Source organism: Zymoseptoria tritici, chromosome 7, assembly GCF_000219625.1.
Source record: "Zymoseptoria tritici IPO323 chromosome 7, whole genome shotgun sequence".
Lineage (NCBI taxonomy): Eukaryota > Fungi > Ascomycota > Dothideomycetes > Mycosphaerellales > Mycosphaerellaceae > Zymoseptoria > Zymoseptoria tritici.
Genome location: NC_018212.1, coordinates 1,590,391 through 1,604,556, shown reverse-complemented (window position 1 = coordinate 1,604,556; position 14,166 = coordinate 1,590,391). Strand labels below are relative to the sequence as shown.

The 14,166-nt window shown below is 54.5% G+C and overlaps 5 protein-coding genes across 5 annotated transcripts; 3 read left to right on the top strand and 2 right to left on the bottom strand.

Annotated features, from left to right (window-relative positions):
* Window positions 1-1,274: 1,274 nt before the first annotated feature.
* Window positions 1,275-3,389, top strand: MYCGRDRAFT_74200 (uncharacterized protein; the record flags this gene model as incomplete). Its single annotated transcript, XM_003851022.1, has 5 exons — window positions 1,275-1,461; window positions 1,514-1,886; window positions 1,934-2,558; window positions 2,629-2,811; window positions 2,872-3,389. 5 exons carry the CDS (start codon window positions 1,275-1,277, stop codon window positions 3,070-3,072), a joined length of 1,569 nt encoding a protein of 522 aa, XP_003851070.1.
* A 29-nt stretch (window positions 3,390-3,418) lies between these two features.
* On the top strand, window positions 3,419-4,184 carry MgMnd1 (Mnd1-like protein; the record flags this gene model as incomplete). The annotated part of the gene is made up of 3 exons (XM_003851023.1): window positions 3,419-3,421; window positions 3,475-3,613; window positions 3,664-4,184. The coding sequence occupies 3 exons, from the start codon at window positions 3,419-3,421 to the stop codon at window positions 4,182-4,184; spliced, it is 663 nt and encodes a 220-aa protein (XP_003851071.1).
* Window positions 4,185-5,440: 1,256 nt separating this feature from the next.
* Window positions 5,441-5,944, bottom strand: MYCGRDRAFT_27116 (uncharacterized protein; the record flags this gene model as incomplete). The annotated part of the gene is made up of 1 exon (XM_003850726.1): window positions 5,441-5,944. A coding segment is annotated over one exon (504 nt), but the record flags the coding sequence as incomplete, so codon positions are not given.
* An 867-nt stretch (window positions 5,945-6,811) lies between these two features.
* On the bottom strand, window positions 6,812-10,276 carry MYCGRDRAFT_74194 (uncharacterized protein; the record flags this gene model as incomplete). The annotated part of the gene is made up of 2 exons (XM_003850725.1): window positions 6,812-7,381; window positions 7,432-10,276. The coding sequence occupies 2 exons, from the start codon at window positions 10,270-10,272 to the stop codon at window positions 6,812-6,814; spliced, it is 3,411 nt and encodes a 1,136-aa protein (XP_003850773.1).
* Window positions 10,277-11,560: 1,284 nt separating this feature from the next.
* Window positions 11,561-13,623, top strand: MgSUC3 (putative beta-Fructofuranosidase; the record flags this gene model as incomplete). Its single annotated transcript, XM_003851024.1, has 7 exons — window positions 11,561-11,750; window positions 11,797-11,873; window positions 11,995-12,084; window positions 12,140-12,442; window positions 12,492-12,548; window positions 12,599-12,785; window positions 12,833-13,623. 7 exons carry the CDS (start codon window positions 11,561-11,563, stop codon window positions 13,621-13,623), a joined length of 1,695 nt encoding a protein of 564 aa, XP_003851072.1.
* Between the last annotated feature and the right edge of the window lie 543 nt (window positions 13,624-14,166).

The window sequence follows — 14,166 nt, the reverse complement described above, 5'->3', positions numbered from 1 at the left end:
GACTGAGAAGCAGAAGATCAAGGACGAGCTAGGCATCAAAGATGAGTCGGATGTTGACATCAAGGTTGAATCTGATGCCGAGCCGGCTGTGCCTATCGTTGAGACACTATCCAAAGCAGAACCAGCCGCCGTCGATATCGATCGAGTCAAGGTTGAGCCCGGACTTGATAATGTCGATGACACCAGGGCGCGATCGGGTGTAAACAGCACTAATAATGGCCCAAAGGTTGAGTCGGGGTCGTCAAATGTTGATATGAACGACATCGAAGAGTATCAACAGGACCTCCAGCCGGAAGCGCAGCAGGAAACTTCTCAGACAAGGGCGCCTCGGCAAGACATGGCTTCTCAGCAAGGCTATCACAGCGACATTGGTTCTTGGATCTCGCAGACCTTTCAGCATCCGCAGGACGATCCTATCGGCCATGCGTCTTCTTCGCATCTACCGTTCGAGCGATGAGCCTGGACCCAGCTTCGGATCCCGGTACGCATGTCCGGTTTCCCGAGGGAGAGGCTGAACCCAGATGCATCAATTTCGCAGGTGGATTTTTGTCTCACTCGAGATCAATGTGTCACAATCCTTCGCGTAGGCCCTGAAGAACTGTACGAAGACACGTTCTTGCAAGCTCGCGGTGTGCAGCGGGCAAGGGCCTGCAGCATTACCCCGGCGACAGATCCCGGCTAAAGTCACTGTGGAAGCTCGACGTCTTTATTTGTCGAACGACCACGCGAGCAACGTGTGTCTGGGACCGAACATCGATCCATTCGACCGTGGAAAACAACCTTTCACCCAATTTCATGCTTAAACACATGCCTTGAGCCTAAAACAATCCATCGCTCACATGTGGATAAATGTGCTCATTTACCCGGCTGGGACAATCCCCACCTTGCCCATGGGGCAGAAACCTGGGGATGGATGCAACCTTCCACACACGAGATCTTGGTTGCAGTAGCTCATGTCTTCTTTGGTCGATGGCGACTGCAGGGACGAATCACGTTGTCGCCGAGCGGTGGGGCCATACAGTGCCCAGGCTTACTGAAGCCAGACCCCATCCAGACACACATGCGGTGGCGTCCTCGCGTAGGGATCATGTCCTAGCAGCAATGTGGCCTCGAGCCGCGCTTTATGCGGTTCGCGTCTATCGTGGCCGGATATTCAGGATAATCTGCGGTCGAGCGTATCATAAAGACCTGCGAACGCCTGTCCATGCTCCCATCTTTTCCCCATCATCGACTTCCCCTACTCCTTCCCTGTTCATTGATTCTTATCTCTCACTATGGACCGTCCAAGCAAGGGCACCTTTCGCTTCGTCGAGCGGGAGTTCCCCGCCGTGACTTGGTACAAGGATCCTGGGCTGAGAAAGACCTACATCTGCTTGATGATGGTTGTACTGACCTCCGCTTCCAATGGTTTCGATGGTAGCATGGTCAATGGGCTCCAGTCCCTGACACCATGGCAAGAATGTGAGTTAGTCCAAGCATGAATTGTCGAGGATCTTGTCTGACTCCCGTCCAGATTTCAACCATCCCAAGGGCGCGCATCTTGGTCTTTTCTCCGCCATCATGGCCGTTGGTAGCATCTTGTCCCTCCCAATCACGCCATACATTGCCGATGGCTTTGGGAGACGCTGGGGAATCATCATCGGATGCAGTATCGGCCTCGTCGGTGTTGCACTCCAGGGCGCCTGTACCAAGTTTCAAATGTTTCTGGCTGCACGTTTCCTCATTGGTTTCGGTACTTCGATCGCCCACGGCTCCTCTCCTCTCCTGATCACCGAGCTTGCCCACCCTCAGCACCGGGCCATTTTCGCCACCATATACAACACCACGTGGTATATCGGAGCGATCATTGCCGCCTGGACAACATACGGAACCAACCAGATGTCGAAGTCAGTATATCATTACCGGCCGTCAGTACTGTACTAACGACTCGAAGCAATTGGTCGTGGCGTATCCCTTCGATTCTTCAAGGCGTTGCACCGGTCATCCAGCTGTCCTTTATCTATTTTGTTCCCGAGTCTCCACGCTTCCTCGTCGCGAAAGGCCAATCCGAAAAAGCTCATAGCGTTCTGGCCAAAGTGCATGCCAACGGAAATCTCGATGACGAAGTCGTCTTGCTGGAAATCGAAGAGATCCGGACCACCATCAAGCTGGAGCAGGAGTACGAAAGCAATGGCTGGTTGCAACTCTTCAAGACTGTTGGCATGCGTCGCAGGCTACTGATCCTTCTCACACTTGGTCTGTTCTCGCAATGGTCCGGCAATGGTCTGGCTTCGTACTACCTCAACTTGGTCTTGAACGATATTGGCATCACGAATTCAAACACACAGCTGCTCATCAATGGCGGCATACAAATCATGAACTTAGCAGTCGCTCTGGGTCAGTGCTTCGTGGTCGATCGAGTCGGTCGAAGGACGCTCTTCTTGATCTCCACGACCGGTATGCTGGTCTCTTTCACAGTCTGGACTGCCTGCGCCGGTCACTTCGCCAGGACTGGAATTCAGGCATCTGGTAATGCTGTCGTTGCCATGATCTTCCTATACTACGTTTGTTACAATCTTGTAAGTCATCCGAGAAGACACGAAGCCTCCAAGTCGACACTTGATTAACACTTGACCTCTTTTCCTGCAGGCATGGAGCGGCATGCTCGTAAGCTACGCGGCAGAGATTTTGCCCTACCATATCCGTGCAAAGGGCTTGACTCTGATGTTCTTCGCCGTCAACCTGGCCCTATTCTTCAACCAATACGTCAATCCAGTTGCATTGAAAGACATCGGATGGAAGTACTACATCGTATACTGCGTCTGGCTTGCTGTGAGTGCTATCTTTGAATGGGACTTTGCAATCAACGACGAACCAGCTCACATTGAACAGGTCGAACTTGCCGTGGTGTACTTCTTCTACATCGAGACCCGCTACACTCCATTGGAAGAGATTGCCAAGTACTTCGATGGTGACGCAGCCTTGCTCGGTGGTGCCGCTGGTACTAGCAAAGGCAACATGTTGGCCGCTAAGTTGGACGGCGCGGACGGAGATGAGAAGAGGCCATATGAGGTGGAACACAAGGAGCTGTAGAAGCGGTACGTGGAGTATATATGACAGCGTCAGTACAAGAATGTTGCGCTGCCTGAATGACGAGCTTATCTGAATGATCCACTATATACCGAGCCGCGGTGAAGTGTCAAGGACAAGTTAAAGAAATCTCAATGTCCATCGCTATTTGGCGTGCAGTCCCCAGCGAAAGCTCTCAGGGGAAGCCAACCCCGACTTCACTTCACTTCGCAAATTCGTCTCGTCCGAACTCAACATCAACAAACACACCACCACAACAACAATCCATCATCGCCAGTCCATCTCCATCAATCAACATCTTATCACCACGAACAATTCCCTTTCGCATTTTTCTGCGCATCCGCACAACATGGTATCGTTGTGTGCTCATCGACCGATACTGCGGAGCTCTAACACTTCTCACAGGCGCCGAAAACCAACTGCAATTCCGTGAAGCTCAACAGTTGTCTGTCCTATTTGCAGAGGACGCGAGTGGCACATACCATCAAAGATCTCGAGAAGCAACTCCCATCCGTGGCCTCTATCAATGGCATGCAAGTGAAAGGTAAGTTCTTGCATCACACCTTCGTCGCTGTCCGCTGACCGTCACACCAGACTATCTCCAAACACTGCAAGACGAGAACAAGATCTGCGTCGAGAAGATCGGGTCCGGAAATTGGTACTGGTCTTTTCCATCGCAGGACCAGATCGTGAAACAGAAGATTCTGGGAGAAGTCCAATCCGGCCACGACAAAGCCTTCACCATCGTCCAAGATCTGAAGCAGACTTTCGCCGACAAAGCGGCTCAACGCGAGGAAGAGGAAGAAATGGTCGACACCGGTGGTGAATCTCGTGAGGAGGTCATGAAGGAGAAGAGCGAGCTGGAGGCCGAGCTGAAGCAGCTGCAGAAGGAGCTGGCGGCATACAGGGACAGCGACCCCACTGAACTTGAGCGGAAGCAAAAAGAGACGAAGGAACTCTTCGCCAACATCGAACAGTACACTGACGAGATCTACTCCTTGGAGGCGTGGTTCAGGACGATGGGTGGAGAAGATGCGGTCAAGGGCCTGCAGCAGGCAATCTATGGCGATGAGTACGATGAGGAAGAAGGTGGGCTGCGCGAGATGGTCGCATGAGTGGTAGATGGCTGCAAGGCGGAAGCAGTATAAGCTCATGGCGCTCTGGTGGTACTGGGCAACATCGCCCGCATGAATGCATCGCCGAGATACGGTCCACGGTCCGGATGGAGAGAGTATGTAAAAGTAGACAGCACTGGATTCAACGAAGCATACTTCCCATTGACATGGTTCCACGAACTTGCGACCACTTGAAGTAAATTGTACTTACCCGACCATTGCTCATATCTGCGCAGAGCCAAGACACTCGTACTTGCTCGAAGACTGTTCAGGTGAGGGGAGTGTACCATTACATTGCCGTGCAGATAAGTTGGCTGTTCTTGCAAATAAGCTGGCTGTTCCTGCTCGATCTCTGTTCAAGTATGACACTTTAACTGCTATGTTACCGTGCAACTAAGTTGGCTGAACTTGATCGGCCACCGTTCAGGTAGGGTACACGCCCGGGTATGATACCGTCCTACCAAGTTAGCTGCCACTGCCCGATCGCTGTTCAGACAAGATACATTGCCCGGCAGATAAACGTGTCGTTCAGTGATCTGTCCATGCTCGATTATTGTACAGCTATGGCAAGCTGGCATGCTCAGTCAGCGTGCGGCTACGATACATGTACATGCCCGGTGCGCGAACAGCTCAGTCATCTGACCAAGAAAAGGGCGAGGTTGAGTCCCGCTCATTCTTTGCAAATGCTCGCCAATGACAACAACTCTCTCTGCGAATGATGCATCGACCGAGCCACCACTCTAAAGGCCAGCAGCCTCTCGTGCCTCTCTGGTCCTGAGAGAGAGCACACTCCGGATGACTCTATGAATTGCTCCTGTGTGAAGCTGATGGGAGAACTGTGCTATTCTGAAATTTGTGAGATATGCTCTCTGCACGCATGAGAAGCAAATCGATGCTCCCTCCCTCCATACTCCTTCAAAGCCATGTCATCCTCGAGTCCATACCAGAAGATTCGAAGTACCCATCGACCATCGTTCACCAACTCAGACCCCAATCTCGTGAACCTGACTCGTCGGTCGATTGTAATTGTACACCATCTTTCCTCCCACGAGCGATGCCTGTCGTGGAGGCGATGAATCATGCTGTTGCCGTCCCGAGATCGTCCGCGTCGTTCTGGCTGTTGTCGGCCTCGAGTCGAGAGGTGTGTTGACTGCTGACCCGGATTTCGATTTCTGCGGATGAAATGCATAATCATCCGCGAATGCACTCATGCGCTGCACCGCTCGACCTTCACTCTCGCTCTCCCCATCTGCCGATCCTGTGAAGACACTCCGTCCGATCACGAAACCGAATCGATCTGGATCGGGACCGGACAGGTGGATGACTTGACACTGCAAGGAACCGATCTCGAATCGATCGCCGTCTTTGAATCCATTGTTGAAGAGGGAAGCCTGGAAGGGATTGGTGATGCGATATTGCCGGGCGAACATGCGCTCCACACCTTCGATGCTCTTGCCGGTACATATTCGGGGCAGATGGCCGGTCATGTCTCGCAGTTGAGTGCGGAGATACCATGCCGCTGTTGCACATTGGCGCTGAGAATGGGTTTCGAGGATTCGTAGCACACGGTAGCGCCGTTCGATGATGATTTCGATCAGTTGATCGGCGGCCGTGGTCGAGATTCCGCGCGGACTGGAAGCGGATTTCCCGTCGAGGACCGGGTCGATGATGACGGCGTCGCGGGTGGTCGGGTCGGCCACTATCCACTGAAAAGTGCCGGTTGAAGCCTCGAAGATGCTGTGGACGTGGCCATCGCTGGGCAAAGCTTGTGGGGATCCGGCGTGCATATCGGAAGCGGAGCTGAGTCCGTGGTGGATTGTCGACAAGAGAGGTTCTGCGCGGAGGCGAGGTGCGATGGGAGAAGTGGAAGGAAAACGATCAACGGAAGGCGTCGAGAGAAAGAAACGAGGAGCAGAGAGAGGTATTCACGGCAAACATGGTCGATCCGGGCGAACGTCCTTGATCATTCGCGTTATAGGAATTGTGGAGGCCGTCGCGATGGTGTAACCTGAGCAGGGGTCGGTGGTCGCCGTCTTGCTTGGTCGGCGTTCCTCGGGCACATGCTATACGTCCGGACGCTTCGGTGGGTCCACACACTATCATTCATTCGAAACCGCTTCGACCTGTCGTGTTCTTCTTTGTTTCGCGAGGCGATCGACTCCAATTTTCCCTCGGTGCTCTGCAGGCGTGCCGCAAAACACAGCGTGGTTGGCCATGGTCGTGGACGTGCGCTCAACGACAGAAAGTCGGCCGACAAGATGTACTGCAGCTCGGCGTTCGTGAGCGATCCACGTCCTGGTTCTCGCGCAAAACATTGTCAGAATTATGCGTGGAAGCAGAGACTGGCATGAAGTCGAATCAGAGTTCCATGCTGTCTTGGCACCAACCTCAGATTGATCCTGCACACTGGGCCATTCGCTGTCGTCCGCATGCCAGCAGCGGGAGGTAGAGGGACCAAGCTATTGCACTTGAAGGCACGTCTTCGCGCAGGACTGACGGGGTGCAATGGTTTCAGATGTCTCAGAACGCTTCAAGTCGCTCATCTGTGCGCTGTCTGGGTTATTCGCCGTCAACGCTAAAAACGCAAGAAGTCTGTGCCTAACTCATCAAGTCCTCCAGCAGCCGCATCACCTCCCATATTCCAAGCTCGGGATAATGACGGGACCGTACTTCATCGGCTGCCCAAATGCGCCCTCATTCTGCACCATGAAATCGGCCGCCAGGCTGAGTCGCCCAGCTCCACCACCATTGGCCTCGCCTTGCTTACCGCCCGCACTGCCAGGCGTCGCGAATGCGCCCGATACCGTTTCTGGGTCGTAGGCCACACACGCAAGATAGTTCCTCCGTCCCATCAGTCTTCTGTTCTCTCGCTGCCGGCCGTCAACGTCCGCAGCGAAGATCTCCATCATGTCTTCTTTCGTGTCCGATTGAGCGTTCGGGTTCGAGCGGTGGCCGTTTTGTGGGAGATAGATGGGTTTGTTGGAGTGGAGAAGTTTGATAACATAGGAGGGTGAGGGCGCGTTGACGATGGCAGAGGTAATGAGCTGATACATCGTCTTGTGGTCGGATGGATGCGCCGGATCGTGTACAAGACCGGCGCCGCAAACATTGACGCTGCCGGAAAGGAACGTCATTCGCAGGGATTTGTTGTGTGAGATGCCTTGCAGTGTACGGATGATATACGTGCGCTCAAGGTCCTGCATAAGAACGTCAGTGGTAGCAACATGGCAGGAGTCGGTGGACTCACCTTCGAATCATGCGTCCACAAATCGCGCAGTTCATCGAGCATGTCGATATCTCCGAATGGACTGAGCACACCTTGCATGAGCCCAGACTTGCCGACGGCTTTCTTAACACCATCAAATCCAGAATGAACGACACCTTTCGCACCGACAATACCAGCCACGCCACCTGCGACTTTGCCGAGCATGTTGAAACCTCCAGTGACCGCTTTCTTACCTGTGGCGACCGTGCTTGCAACTTGTTCGATACCTTCCAGTCGAGGATACACGATTGGAACGGGCAACAACCAGATACAGTGCTGCACACTGGGCGGAAGAGTGGCCACCTTGGGGAACAGGCCTTGATAAGTGGGCCCGGCCATGACTTGCTTCTCGCCGCGTTCGCTGCGAGTGTCTGGGCCAACGAGGACCACACTCGGTCCGAGATACTTTACGAAGTGCCAGCCTTTGCCTGTGATTGTGAATAGATCGATATCGTTCGAGACATTGCGCAATATCTCATGCGTTGTGTGGTGCTGGAACAGAAGGTACATCTCAATTCCAATCCTGCCCAAATTCTTGAAGATGTGGCTCTCCTGCATGTACTCTGGATACGATCCGTATCCGTCGAATATGTCGTGGTCGTCCAAGCAGCAGACATGAGGTATCTGGGCGAAAGCTTCTCTGACCGCTGGTTGATCAAAGTGTGATGTGTAGTAGTGAAAGTAGGCATGCGTGACATCCTCCTCCATCTTGGCCGTCCATTGAGCAGTCTTCCTGTTCTCCTTGCCATGAATCTGCGTCCATTGCTTTAGAGCTGGAATGTCCTTCCACAGGCGATCCGCATATATCTGTCCTCCAAGTCCAACCTGAGTGTGGAAACCGCCACACTCTTGGTGTTTGAGCAATACATCTTTCCACATCAAAGATGGACCTCCTAGCCTGGATCGTTCATTCGCAGATACATTGATCGCAAAGTCGTTACCCGAGTGAGCAATGAAACGCCAACTATTCTCCTGCCTTCCCGCGACCAGGAACTCATAGCGTGTGCAGCCCAGATGCGAGGTGATGGCGTAAGTCCACTTCGCTGGTGCATGATCTTCCATGCGGAGATCCACATCGTATCGATAAAAGATCCATCGTTGATGCGAGTGAATGGGGTGTGCCTTGAGTTGGCGTGGATTCGGACTCAGATCCTGAGACTGGTGGATGTGGATGGTCGGCGGCTGGGTGCTGGCGTCTGTGATCAGCAGAATGCTGCCGAGCCATAGGCCTCGTTCGAGATCCATGTTCGTGTATCTCAAGTAGGGGCCAAAGTAAACGGCATTGGAAGGAGAGATCTTGTACATGTCGATGCCAGCGCTTGGTGGAGGACCCGTAAATCCGGAGGCAGTCGGGCTCGCGATCGAATTCATTGAGAACATGCTGTTCCGGTGATCATAATTCGCCATTTGCTGGACTGGAAACCCAGGCGAGGCAAGAGGTTGTTTGAAGACTGAGCCGACCGGGCTAGCCAGTCCAACAGTCGGACTCTGCGGTTCGAGATTCAACGGCGTAGGCCCTTTTGGAAACTCCCATTGGGTGGATTGGGTCGGCAAATGGATGTAGTAGTACTGCCCAGAGTTGCTGTCGAGATGGGCAATCCATCCTTCCGGAAGCGGTGGCGGGCTCACTGGGCCTGCTGGGCCAGCTTGAGACGAGGCAGAATGATTCGCAGCGGCGATGTTGACGGGCGATAAGCCATTCGGAGGAGCGCCATTTGCGAGAGATGACGGCTGAGGGGAAGATGAAGCCGGAGGATCGTTGGCGAAGGCCGGATGGCCTCTCAATGTCGGATCGGTCGGCCGACGCCTGTCTGTAGCAGATCCAGTGGCAGACGTTGCCGGGCTTGCGTTGTTGCCATATCGGCCCTTTTCGTTTGGGTACGGCGAGTTCACAGATCCAGCTGTTGGTGGAGAGTAAGCTGGAGGGGGCTCCTCGTGCATATTCATCCTGCTCATGTCAGTCTCGAGGTTGCTCGTGGTCGGCTGCGGTGGTCGCGGATATGTAGCTTGTGAGGCGCCCGACGTAGGGTTCACCTCTTCATTCCCTTGAAACGCAATGGGCGGTCCATGTGGAGCAGAGCCTGGCGATTCTGTCGGACTCCATCTTCCACCCGTGTCAGGCTGTACCTGAGGCTGGGATGGTGTTCTCTGAGCATTCAACGTTCCTTGCCTGGGCTGCGGTGCTGCGTAATGTGCTCTTCTAGCGGCTGCTGCTGCACTCTGAGCCTGCATTTCCGTCAGCGTGCCAGTACCCGGGATCCCGGAGGCGGCATAGCGAGCTTCGATACCGCTCAAGCCAGACGAAGGCGCATCAATCGGCGTCTCTGGTGGAGGTGGAGAGCCTCGAGAAGCTCTCGTGGTGGACGTGGAGGCGGTACTACTCAATCGATTGATGCCGGCTGGGTCGGGGACGTGCATTCGGCTTTGTGCTGATGCTCCAGCGCTGCCACTCGCCGGTGGTGCAGCGCCGAGTGGTGGCGGGTAGAATTGCTGCTGATAGTCCTCCGTCTGATTGCTCGGCTTGCGCTGAGGCTTGAGCTGGAACAAACCCTCATCATCGTCGCTTTTGTGTGGAGGTTCAGGTCCGCCTGGTGAGTCTGGGGGTATGATGTTCTTTGCAGGAGCTCCTCTTCGGTCGGCCAGTCTTGAGCCCGTTCCAAGCGTGGGAGAATTTGCGTATCCACCAGCGGTAGGTCTGTTCGGGTCGTTCGCGTCAAACCGGGCTCTTCCACCTCCGCTGGCGCCACTGCCGCTCGATGATACACTGCTCTTTCGTAGCCTCGCTGGGCCCGTCGCTCGTCCTTCTTCGGCCGATCCAGGCATATTCATCGGCCTGCCGCTGTCCTGCGATGAGCCCGGTGTGCCCTGTCTTCGGGATCGATCGTCGGGATACGGCAAAGGGAGAGGTCCACTTGGTGGTGGTGATTGCGGGGCGCCAAAGGTGACGCTGCTCTGAGGAACGCGATATTGCGCCCATTGCTGTTGTTGGTCGTCGCCATGCGCCTGCTTGTTGATGCGCAGCGGCTGAGGTGTCTCGCCTGTTGCCGGAGCGGGCGAGTCAGGTTTCAAGAACAGCTCTTCGGGTCTGCTGGCCATGGTGACGTGGAGTGCTGTGCCGCCGCCCGATGAGAAGCTTGCGCGCGGTCGGCCAGGAGCAGGACGGATGCGCAGAGCGTCAGCGGTGGGCAGATGTCGAGGTCGCGGCCGTGGTGTGGAGCTTGCGGCCGCGGTGCGGGCGACATGCAGCCACGTCGATCTGCAGCTCGCGTGAAGGAGCAGGGAAGCTCGTCGCACTCGACGTCAGTGTTTGGGACGTCAGTGTTGGGGGAACCTTCCTAAGGAAGGAGAATGGAGGAAAACAGAGGGAGAGGGAGATGTAGGAGATGAAAAGGAAGAGATACTTCGGTTGTGTGGTTGATCCGCATACTATCTTACCTCTGCAGAATAATAGGCGCTACACGCACGCGGCTGCTCGAGTGATGAAGAGATCGATGTCGGTGATGGAATTGTGAAGGCAGCCAGCCAGCCTCAGCTCAGCGGCTCATCAGCCAATGAGAAATAGAGACGTCGATGCCGTAGAACTACCTTATTAGAACTATCCCTTGAGACGGTCCAGCTCGCAGCGTCGTTGTTGAACTTCAACGATCCCGTCGGCTGGGAAGCCTTGGCCGCAGAACTCGGATCGATTGAAAAGGATCAGACACGCCTACGGTCGTTTGTACCTGAAATTCACATCAATATAGTTCTAATGATCAATCACCATGTCCACTCCATGTTCGCTCCGAGAAAGTGCCGACCCCATCTGTGATCGGCTCCTCCACTCCTCCTCCACTCCTCCACTCTTCCACAAGCGGAGGCTGCGGGGTGAACGATGATGTCGCCCCGAAGCTCATACCTCGTACCATGTCCAAATCGGCCCGGATGGTCGTTTTGCAGGCTCCCAATGCCAGGGAAAATCATCCATCGGGCTCTCGACGGAGGGGTAAAATGCTAACTGACGGAAGCTGCCGGTCGTCCCAGTCGTCTGGCAGACCGCACAAAGACAAGGTGATCCCTCTGCGAGACGGAAATCATCTCCCAATACTCCATCGCTTCCCTTCCCTTCAAGATGATGCTCCCGAGTCTGCTGCTGCCAGTCGCCGCCGCGTTGGTCGAACGAACCGTTGCTCAGGCGTACACCTCCAATACAACCTCGGTCTACTATGCCCCAGGCGTGCCCGTCGATGTGCCCGTCGAGGGAGATTACACAGACTATCTGCGCCCAAAGGTGCATTTCAGCCCTCCACGATATTTCATGAATGGTGAGTGTCTCTCGCCAATGTGTGGGACAACACTGACATCTTATAGACCCCAACGGCATGCACCGCGATGCCTCGGGACTTTACCACTTGTACTATCAGTACAACCCACTCACCACAGTAGCGGTAAGTGATCCCCGACGGCAGAAGGGCTGTTTAGCTCGGTGCCAGCATGTCTTGCCGGCTTCTGGTCCAAAGCACCAACAATACTTAGACCTTGCTAACCCTTTCGCGTCTCGCTTTTCAGGGCAATCAGCATTGGGGTCATGCCACAAGTCGAGATCTGTACACCTGGGAGAATCAAAAGATTGCCATCTTCCCTCCGAACAACTATACGGTAAGCTGGGGCAACTCACGAGGTCGGGCCAGAGCAATGTCTGACGCCAGGGCAGTATGTCTTCAGCGGCTCCGCTGTCCTCGACCCGAACAATACCTCCGGTTTCTTCCCTCAGCAGAGCAACGGCGTAGTGGCAATCTACACCCTTGCAGAGTATCCCGACGGCCAGCAGGGCGTTCAATCTCAGGCAATCGCGTACAGTCGTGATGATGGCTATACTTTCGAGCCGTACGAAGGCAATCCGGTCCTGGACATCAACTCCACCCAGTTCAGAGACCCATACGTGACTTGGCACGGAGAAACTTCCAACTGGGTCATGGTGGTGGCCTACGCAGCTGAATACGTGATTGGTGTCTTTGTGAGTCGATCGCTTCGCTTGAACGAATGATCCCACGCTGATTTCTCAGACCTCCCCTGATCTTAAGGAGTGGACGCATGCAAGCAACTTTACGAAGCACGGATATGTATGTCGAACAGCTTCTCGTTCTCCAGGTTTTTGCTAATTGCACTGCAGCTCGGAACACAATACGAGTGTCCGAACCTTGTTCATCTACCCATGGAGGGCCAGGACGAGCCCGTGTGGATGCTCGTAATCTCCATCAACCCAGGTGGTCCTCGAGGAGGAAGCATATCGCAGTACTTCGTTGGCGACTTCAATGGCACGCACTTTGAGCCATACGATAGCGCCACTCGATTCACAGGTTCGTGCAATTCTTCCGGCCTCTCATTCATGGCTGACACCTTTCAGACTTCGGGAAGGACAACTACGCCGCTCAGTACTTCAATGGTATAGCTGCCAATGAGCCACAGATCGCTCTCGGCTGGGCCTCCAATTGGCAATACACCCAGCTGGTTCCTACCGGCCTTGAGACGCACGGCCAATTCCGTAGTGCCATGAGTGTTCCCCGGTCACACCATATCGCCAACGTCTCAGCACGCGGCTACGACCTCATCTCGGCGATTCACGACATCTCGCCCGTTATCGAGTCCGAATTGGCATACAACAGTAGTCTTGGTAACGGTTCTGTTCTGGTTGATTTCTCCACGGTCGAATCTGGCGCCATTTACCTCGAGGCGAACATCACCGGCTTGACTTCTTCCACCCTGCGCGGAACCGCCAACTTCACCATCAGCTCTTCGATTTCCGGCGAGTATATTCAAGGAGGTATCAACGCCGCCGGCAGCCCCGGGATCTGGATCGATCGTGGCCACGTTGGTGGGTTTGACAACCCGTATTTCACGGACAAATTCTCCGAAGAAGGACTCTTTGGGCCGTCCACAAATGGCTCCTGGAGCATGAGTCTGGTGTATGACAACTCGGTCATAGAGCTGTTCTTGAACGGTGCGCAGGCTGCGGGTACTTTGACATTCTTCCCAAATCGGCCGCTGGACACTCTGGCGATCTATGTTGGTGGACTTCCAGACACGGCATCGTCCAGTGTGGCCGCTTGGGGATTGAAAAACACTTGGGCGGCTCAGGCAAATGCGAATGGTACCGTAGTCGGCAATGTCACGCAGATCGAGCAGGCCAGGAGGTGATACATGAATCGTCCGAAGATGGCCAACGTCTCCTAGCTACAGAGCTGAGTTTACACCTTTGCACCCGACCAAATTCTCATCTCTCTGGGACTGTATACGTTGACTCTCGGAACGGTTCTGACTCCTGCATCTGACCTTGCCCTCGATCCCCTCGTCACTGTGCTCCTCGTGGAGCGAAACTAGCTGATGCACGCATCCAGTATCACCCACAATCTCAGGCAACAACAGCAGCACATCACCAAGGGATGTCCCAAAAGAGAGCTTCTGACAGTCCCAGCCCTACGCCATCGACCCCCGATTTCTCCTGCCCGGCTTGACCACGACGTGCACTCGCTGTCCCATGGGCGTGCTGCGTTTCGCTGTTCCCGGGCTTATGCGTGTACTGGATGCCATATGCACGGTCGCGTTCCGCGTAAAGACGTTCTAGTTCGCGCTGTAGCTTTTTCGGATCTTTGATGTTCTGCCGTGCTGCCTCTCGTTGGGCATTGAATTGTTTGAAGATGAGAGCTTGGTCCGTGGCTGACAATGTCATGTGCTTGGCTT